General features: G+C 37.9%; 1 protein-coding gene across 1 annotated transcript in view; it reads right to left on the bottom strand.

Moving 5' to 3' along the window:
- LOC109915791 (E3 ubiquitin-protein ligase UBR5) overlaps positions 1-7,466 on the bottom strand; it is a gene marked incomplete at its 5' end in the record, with an annotated part of 20,838 nt that extends 13,372 nt beyond the window's left edge. Inside the window, 6 exons of the mRNA XM_048592615.1 lie at positions 684-802; positions 2,361-2,507; positions 3,550-3,641; positions 4,092-4,237; positions 5,649-5,746; positions 7,320-7,466. Coding sequence (XP_048448572.1) covers positions 684-802; positions 2,361-2,507; positions 3,550-3,641; positions 4,092-4,237; positions 5,649-5,746; positions 7,320-7,466 — 749 coding nt within the window. The remainder of the gene's footprint in view (positions 1-683; positions 803-2,360; positions 2,508-3,549; positions 3,642-4,091; positions 4,238-5,648; positions 5,747-7,319) is intronic.
- Between the last annotated feature and the right edge of the window lie 1,124 nt (positions 7,467-8,590).

The raw sequence follows: 8,590 nt of genomic DNA, 5'->3' as shown, positions 1-8,590 counted from the left end.
GGAGAGGAGAGGAGAGAAGGAGAGGAGAGGAGAGAAGGAGAGGAGAGAAGGAGAGGAGAGAAGTTCCAATTTTGCAGGCTTTGAGTCTCTGACTGTAGTGCATGCAGGGATGTAAGCTAACTGTAGATGGACTAATTTGAAGACGGTCACTAGGTAGCCCTTTCTAAACTCAGTCTCCTGATGTCACCGCGTCACACAATGCATCCACCTTATTTCTCCGAAAACTAAGTCTTGTACAGCCAAAGCATACACCACACAAATCCCACCTAATGTTCAGGGTGCAGAGAAAACCGAGTACTTTTCAGCTATATAGCAGTTTCCATCCTCCATTTTCCAATTTATAGTCCAAAAGGAAGTCATCTGGTCCTTCATATAGAAGGATAGCTTAGGCTGCAAGCGTTCTCCCCCGCCAACTCGCCACCCCCTAACCTCTCAAAAAACATGACACCCCTCCTGCAACATTTCTGTTCTGTTTTTTCCCATCCTACTTTATGATTATATGTTGACACAGTAAGCATCAGATTTGCATCCAAGTTCCAAATGGCACCTAGAAGTAACATCCATAAAGAATTAAGGCGACAACATATTTTCAATTTTACGTGCAGTACAAGCAGCTCTCAAAGCAAAATGAAATGGGACATTAACTTCACTAATTCTCAAAGTGGTCCACAAATTGTACAAACCTTCAACATTTGCAGTCTTGCGGTTTCTATCCTCTCTTATCCGAGGTGGCCGATATTGGCAGTGCTCCACAGTTTGCCTAGCAACTGTTTGAACTAAAAAGAGCAACAGATGCTCACCCCTGAAAAGAATTACACAATTAGATGAAAATTTGTGAAATGTAAAAGGGACATGGATACAACACGGCAGCAATCTTTCAGCAATTTGGAAAAGCTGATAATTAAGTAATGCTGCGACAGTGTTCGTAACAGGAAGGATCAGTAAAATTAGTTGCATTTTTGATGTTTTCAATCAAAATTCGGGATATCTTTATTCCTAGAAATCACTCCTCCACTAAATTGAAATTTAAGCCTTCACCCCACATTTGTGGAGACAGCACACAACTTGTGTGCGTTTAAAAGAACTAGAGGAGTTGAATTTATTGCTCAAGTCAGCTTCTGGTAATTATGCGCCCTTCAGCTTGGGACCAATGGTACTTCAGAAGTATTTAATTGGGACTAGAATTTTAAGAATTACTCAAGTACAAGCAGCTGCATTCAAATGGACCAATGACTCCAACAGGTCAAAAGGCTCAATTTTTTGTGATGGGAACTACAGTAAAGTTTGCATTATCTGGCACGTCAAAAACTGGAACACTCCACCAACCGACATCTACCATTCAATATGAACTCAATGTGACTAATGTATACAGTGGGCTCACATAAGTGGTTTTTAATCTGTTGCCAGGCTACAAAATGCAATGTTTCCCACAAAACCCACATGTAGTCACTTGAACCCACGTTTAACATAAGCATTAAAAATTTACAGTGGTGCTCAATCCCTCACAAAGAACTTAAGTGAAAATCAAGGGCCTGGTCAAAACAAGCTTAGGTCTTCACTGGAACTCTCCATTATCATTATGACAACTGTGTCAAGTGTTTGGCAAGAATAGTTACAGTCACAGGACCACAACAGCATTTGGAAATAGTTTTTAAAATTAAAGCAGCAAGTGTTGAAGTTACTATTAAAGAAAGTAAAGTTTTTATTCTGTGACTGTAAAAAGGATTCACTGCAAACAATTCCCCACACCCACCCCCAAAAGCTATATTATTAACTGCTAGCTAAACCGCCTTTTTTTTAAGCATCAAAACACATTTTTCCCAAGTCAAACAAAATAGGGCCTGGCTGCTACTGTCTCGTGCCTTGCCTGATGCAATAGCTCTTAAAGGAAACAGAGCTAGGCATCTTTACAGTACACCAACATTCTTGTCATGAGAATTACTTTTCAGCAAATCAAATGATCCTTTCATGCTTCATGGTTCCAGAGGTCATTCAAAACAAAAACATTAGACAAGCTCATCACATACAATTTTTAAAGAAGCTGGAGTCAAAGGTGATTTTATCAGAAAGATAGTCCTAACACTAGGTCTCAGCTAATTGACACAGACATGCACGATGTAAGTAAAGTTGTAGCTTCCAACTTTTAGATAATTTCAATATAAAGATAATCTTGATCTATTTCTGTAATTCAATTACATAAATTATTGCCAACACTAAAGTAGCTCAGCTGCACAAATTCTACAGCTTAATATATAAAATTATGCAAAGCAACCTTAATAAATTCATTCGTCACTAGTAATAACAAATTCTCCCACCTGGTTTAGATCAAGTTGTATAGTTTCATCACATGAAATACCTACCTGCTATTTGGCAGTGTGACGAGATTGGTTGTAGTAAGGAGCCTGTAGAGCAAATCAAGACGAGCAGACTTCTGTCCTGCAATCAACGTTTTGCATTTACACTTTTCCCAGCAGTCACAATATGCTGTAGGGGATGTCCTTTTCAGCCTGGAGGTGGAGTTCCACATGCACAAAATTTTATTTTATATTAGGCGTCTGAATCTTAGAAAAGCACTGAACTGATAGTATAAATGATCAAAGTGAAGAAGTTGTTTAGCCAGATCTGCAGATGCTACAAACAAAGACAAACTTAACACTAGTATAGAAAGAAAACTGAAGTATTATTAGGCTTCACCACCAGATAATACATAAACATGTATTCACGATTTCGTACATGGCAAATGTTAATCTTAGCCATATCGGAGTGTGAAAATTGCAAGTCACCTCAAAATTGGGGAAGATGGTGAAGAAATGGTAATGCCACCATGTTACTAACAGCATGTCATGCGTGTGTATATTTAAAGAGACATGGTTGAATGCATATTAATAAATCTGGAATCAAAGCTAGTATTGGCAATGGTGACCATGAAACAGTACATTATCACACAGATCTGTTTGGTTCACTAATGTCCTTGAGTGTAAGGAAGTCTATGGGGCCTGGCCTGCATGAGACTCCAGACCTACAGCTATATGTCCAACTCTTAAACACTATCTAAGATTTATAAGCAGGCCACTCAGTTTAAGTGTAATTAGGGATTGGAACAAATGCTGACCTTGCTGGCTATGCCCACAAGCCAAGAAAGATGAAGAAAGAAGCGGTTCATGAGTCTTGTAAGTAGCTGGTTACCCAGCATTTCTAGGAAGCACATAGCAACAAATTGCTCCCAACTCAAATTGTTGATAGAATATTAAGAGGGCAATAAAGCTTAAAATACATAACTAATTGCTGTCTCTATATAAATTCACTTTAAGAGAATCAGAATTTCTAGAATGTGGAAAGAGGCCATTTGGCGCATCAAGTCTGCACTGACCCTCCAAAGAGCATCCCATCCAGACCTAAAACCTCCCCCCACCCTACTCCTGCAATTCCACATTTACTATGGCTGATCCACGTTACCTGCACATCTTTCAAAAGTTATTGTTGACTTTTTTTAAAAAGCACAAGGACTGAGACAATATTCATCCTATTTAAAACCGTGCAGTTACTCACTTGCAGTCATGTCCTTTGTGACATACTCTTGCACACTCGGTACAGCAGCACAGAGACTCCAGCAATCCACACGTCCGGCATTCAAAAATATCCTAGCCAAAATTTAGCACAAAGTTTCAGTATGCACATTGATACTAAGTGATATTAAAGTGTACTTAAACTCAGGGCCATTTTACAATACACGGGCAGGTAAAGATTGTACAGACACAACAGTAGCTCGCTTAAATAGATGATTTCCAGTAGAAAAAAAGTGTCCAAGACTTATTATTATGGATACATAACTGAATGGCAGCAAGCAAGAGCAGGGCACAGCGAGCGAGAAAGAGACAGCAAAAGAGATGGTTTGTGTATGGGGTTTGAATTAGTGAGGAAAGACAAAAAAAAACTGTGACCATAAAAATTAGTGTTACACTAGATTTGACAACATTTGATTAAACAATGCACAGTATATAGGTGTATCCAAGGCCTGACTGATCGTCCAAGCCATGTGAATTCTTATTTTATTTGAATACATCTGGCTGAAGTTTAGCTGTTCTGAATACCTGGTTAATATGTTCTGCTCCAGTCCATGTAAAACTACACGTATCATTGCAGCACAAGACATACAACGGAGAGTCATCAGGATTAGTACCAGGTGGACAAATCATGCTCATGAATACATCTTCTTCCTTTTCACCTGAGACATCGCCTGAAGAGAAGAAAGCCACAAGGCATTCATCAGAATCACTCAGGTCAGGAAGCTTATGCAACTAGAGAAAGGAGAACAAAACAAAAGGACTTTCCAACATTGGAGTCTTGATGCCTGCAAGTGTAAATTTAAACAACACGAGCACAAGGCCAAACCTTTGAGTTGTGAGTCTGAGCAACCAAATGAACCGTGGAATAGTCAGGAGAGTTTTTAAAAAGAACAAAGCAGCTTAAGCAATAACATTTTAGCTGACACTGCCTACATCATTTATCTTGTTCTCCCTGTACCATAACAGAGATAAGCAGTCAAGCAGTATACCCATGAAAACAAATTGCTGGAGAAACTTAGGTTTGGCAGCAACTATGGAGAGAAAGCACAGTGAACATTTTAGATCCAGTGACTCTTCATCACAACACCTTGTGATTTGTGACAATTTGACTCGTTTCCTGGTTTCCACTATTTATCAGCACAACACTTTGATTGGTACTCAGGGGTGAAAAGAAGATTAAAAAATTCAATTAAGGCACTCACCAACAAAGACAGGTACTGCCAGCTAACACTCTGGAGCACTTTGCAGAACAAAGCTTCAACATGATTACAATTGTTTTTGAACTGAAGCAAGTCTGGTTTATTATTGGGCTTGCTCAGATGGACTCAGTTGCATGCATGAAACAAGCTCCACGGGTTTTGCTATGCTTTTAAACGTTAAGAGTAGATTTAACTGGTTCCCAAAAAAGAATAACTCCATCAGCTAGATCCTTCCTTCCACATAAGTTTAAGGCTTCTGGCTCTCTTTTTCAGGTAGTCTTAAAACACACTTCAAAAATATAGAGAGCTCAGAAAACCCACTACTATCTGAAAATATTTTGAAGTGTATATGAAGTCATGACTTATTTAAATTAATTCCAAATCCATACAAAACTAAGCAACTGCTGCAATACTGGCATGTATTTGGACTTGCCTGGAGTTTTTATTTCTGAGTGCAGCGCTTCTGTAAAGTACAAAGAAACATGACAGGCCAAAGTAGCACAAGGGTTCTTTAAACATAAAACCTTAGGAATAATTCCAATTCACACTGGAGATTTCCTCTTCAAAAAAGCCTCTTGTTCTAAGTAACAGACATAGAAAACACAAAGATCACCAAGTATAAGTCTGATCTCAGGTCAACAGTAGAAGGTTGTTGCTTAAAGCATGACATGGAGCAGGACTAAAATCGAGGAAGGTCAATGTTTGTGACTTGCTCAAGTTTTGTTCAGTGCAAATGAACATCAAAACATTTGCACAGAGCCAAGCCTCAAATGTCAAAAAAAAAACAGCATACAAATCATTCTGAACTGAGCAGAAAACTTGAAGACAAATTCAGAAACCAGTTCATGATTCTATACTTGCTCAAACTGAGTAAACAGATTACCTTTGGCTATTTTCTGAGCAGTTTCTAGAATAGTAATCGCAGCAGGATAAGCTCTTCCACCAACAGCCAGCATAAAAGGTGTCATTCCTCTTGCATCCCTGAAAATGCAGTATGAAGTTAAATAAGACAGTTTATGATATGAGATTTGTAATTTAAAACAAAATATACTTGGTACAAAAATGCATATAGAATCTAAAATTCTACTACTTGCAAACAAATGTTTTACTTTTAAAAACAGTGGTAATTATTTACTTGGTGAAGGAAAGGGCAGAGGGGGGAAATTGTCTTATGACTACTGTCTTGCCTTGCTGATAAATGTACTTGTCAACATGGGGTGAGTTTACAAATGGACTTTTGACACTTCATGTCCTCTGTCCTCCACTATCTTTTCCATTCAAGACTGCATGGGTAGGAATTCAAAACTGCAGCTAGCTATAGAAATATGTTTCCAGAAGCTACATAAATTTAAAAAAAGTATTCACACATGAAGTCAAAGTCACTGTCAAGGACTTTCAGGTTATATACAAACTTATGAACTGGGAGTAGGAAGCAGCCCCTGTTCCATCACTCAATAAGATGATTAATCCAGTTACTCCACATTCTCACTTACCTGTAATACTCCTGCACTCTCGCGCTCATCAAGAATCTACCTACCTAGGGCTCAAAAATATTCAAGGACTTCGTTTCCACCACATTTTAAAGACGAGAGTTCCAAAGACACACAACCTTCCAAAATGTTCTCTTCAGTCTTAGATGGGTGACTAATTTTTTCCCAAATGTGATCCTTAGTTCTAGATTCTCCCGTAAGAGGAATTATTCCTTCCGCATTCAGCCTGTCAAGACCCCCTCAGGATCTGATGTTTCATTCAAGTCACCTCTTGCCCTTCTAAACTCAGTTAGAAGCCTCGATTGTCCTCCCTTCCTCAAGACAACCTGACCGTTCTGGTCTATTTGTCTAATAACCTTCGCTAATGCACTTCCAATGCATTTAGGTTTTATTTGAACAATGAAAGCAACACTCCAGTTATTATACAGTATGCCAGATACCAATGCCCTGCATACAGAAGCATCAATGAATTACCATTTTTAGATTACATTCGAAGCTTTGAATGTCTGCTAATGTCTGTTTCCACAACACTGGAATAAATGATGCAACTCTCAAGCTGGAAACAGGAAATATTCATGATTTTGCACACGTACATCTTTATTCTGCCCTGCAGTATAATTATATCAAGCTAGGAATTTCAAGTGACAAAAAAACATATTCCATGACATTCTGCAAATAGATTTGTAAAGATATACACAAGCGTGCATTAAAAAACTGAAGTGAGATGCTTCAAAAAAATTTTTTTGAATGCAATAATTTTGAGAGAAAAAAGGTTATTACTATATAAACTCATTATCTGTTCCTTAACTGCTCTGTCACAAACTCATATTATGCAATAGTGAAGCTCCAAATTTGACCAAAACCTAATATAACCATTTACAAAATTGCAAAAAATAAAATTAAGATCAGCTAGTTTGTTTCATTGTATCCATGTACAATATACACTTCACACTAACTTTTAGTTTTGATACATATATTTGTGGTGTCAGGTAATTCTCAAATGTTTGTTTTTTATTAATATCAGATTGAAATCTTATTGCAATATAAAATTATACATTACTTACTTGGCTGAAAGCAATTCTCGAAGGTACGGTCGAAGTACTACACTTTCACAGAGTAATTTTAAGATCAGATGTGCATTAGCTTTTCTATCCTTTGACTCTACTACAGGTGGTTCAGACGAAGGACCTAAAGTGGAAAACACAAAATTGCTTCAAGTTTAAAATGGAGAAAGGCATGTTTTATACCAGATTTTTCTCATCTTGCATAGTTTATTGCGATTATTCACTAATACAAATGCAATCTTACATTGAAGCAAAATTTCAATTCATCTTGGCTTGCATAAATCTGTCTAATGGATAAAGAATTATATTTTCAGGAAACGAACTACGACTTCAAAGTGCTGGGTCTGACTGGTGGAAAAAAAATGTGTATTGTACAAATGCAACAAATTTCCAATCTCAGTAATGCTGTTAAAAGAAAAGCCACGAACAGCAGTCACACATTTTCCATAGCAATGCAGCAACCCCAAGATTACTCTTTAGCTCCTTGCAACAATCTGAACAATAGCTTCCTCATGTATGGTCAAAGGACCTGAAATGGCATGTTGGAAAATAAAGTGCTATACAAGAGGAATATATTTTAAAAATATTTACAAATATAAATAAGATATAAAAAGGAGAAAAAAAGATCATTCAGTCCAACAAGTCTGAAATTCCTCCGATGTATTTATATCGCACTATGTATATCTCTCCACTACAGAGCAGTCCGTTCATTATGATTACCCAACTCAACAGCTTGTTCCTGCTTTTCCCCCATACCCTTTAATGCTAAGTGCCATATCCAACTCCTCCTCTAAATTATACAATGTTTTGGCCTCAACTGCATTCTGTGGTAGTGAATGTCACAGCCTCTCCACTTTGGATGAAGAAATTCCTTCTCATCTCAGTCCTAAATGGTTTATATTGCATCCTTAGATTGTGATCCTGCCATCAGGAATATCATTTCTGTAACTACCCTGTGTCATCCAGTTACTGAATTTCACAGGTTTGTATGAGACTGCCCTAGTCATTCTTTTGAACTCCAGGTGAAAATAATCCTAACTGATTCAATCGCCCCTCGTCAGCCCCACCATCCCAGGAATTAGTCTGGTAAATCTTCACCGCACTCCTTCCATATAGCAACAACGTCCATTTTCAGATAACAATACAAAAACTGCACACAATATTCCAAATGTGGCCTCACCAAGACTGTGCATAATTGCAGCAAGATATCCCTATTCCTGTATCTTTTTGCTAAGACCACATACCATTTGCCTTCTGCATAGCTACCTGTA

This window comes from Rhincodon typus, unplaced genomic scaffold, assembly GCF_021869965.1.
Source record: "Rhincodon typus isolate 14 unplaced genomic scaffold, sRhiTyp1.1 hic_rhity00001551, whole genome shotgun sequence".
Classification (NCBI taxonomy): domain Eukaryota; kingdom Metazoa; phylum Chordata; class Chondrichthyes; order Orectolobiformes; family Rhincodontidae; genus Rhincodon; species Rhincodon typus.
This window is presented reverse-complemented; position numbering and strand designations above follow the sequence as displayed.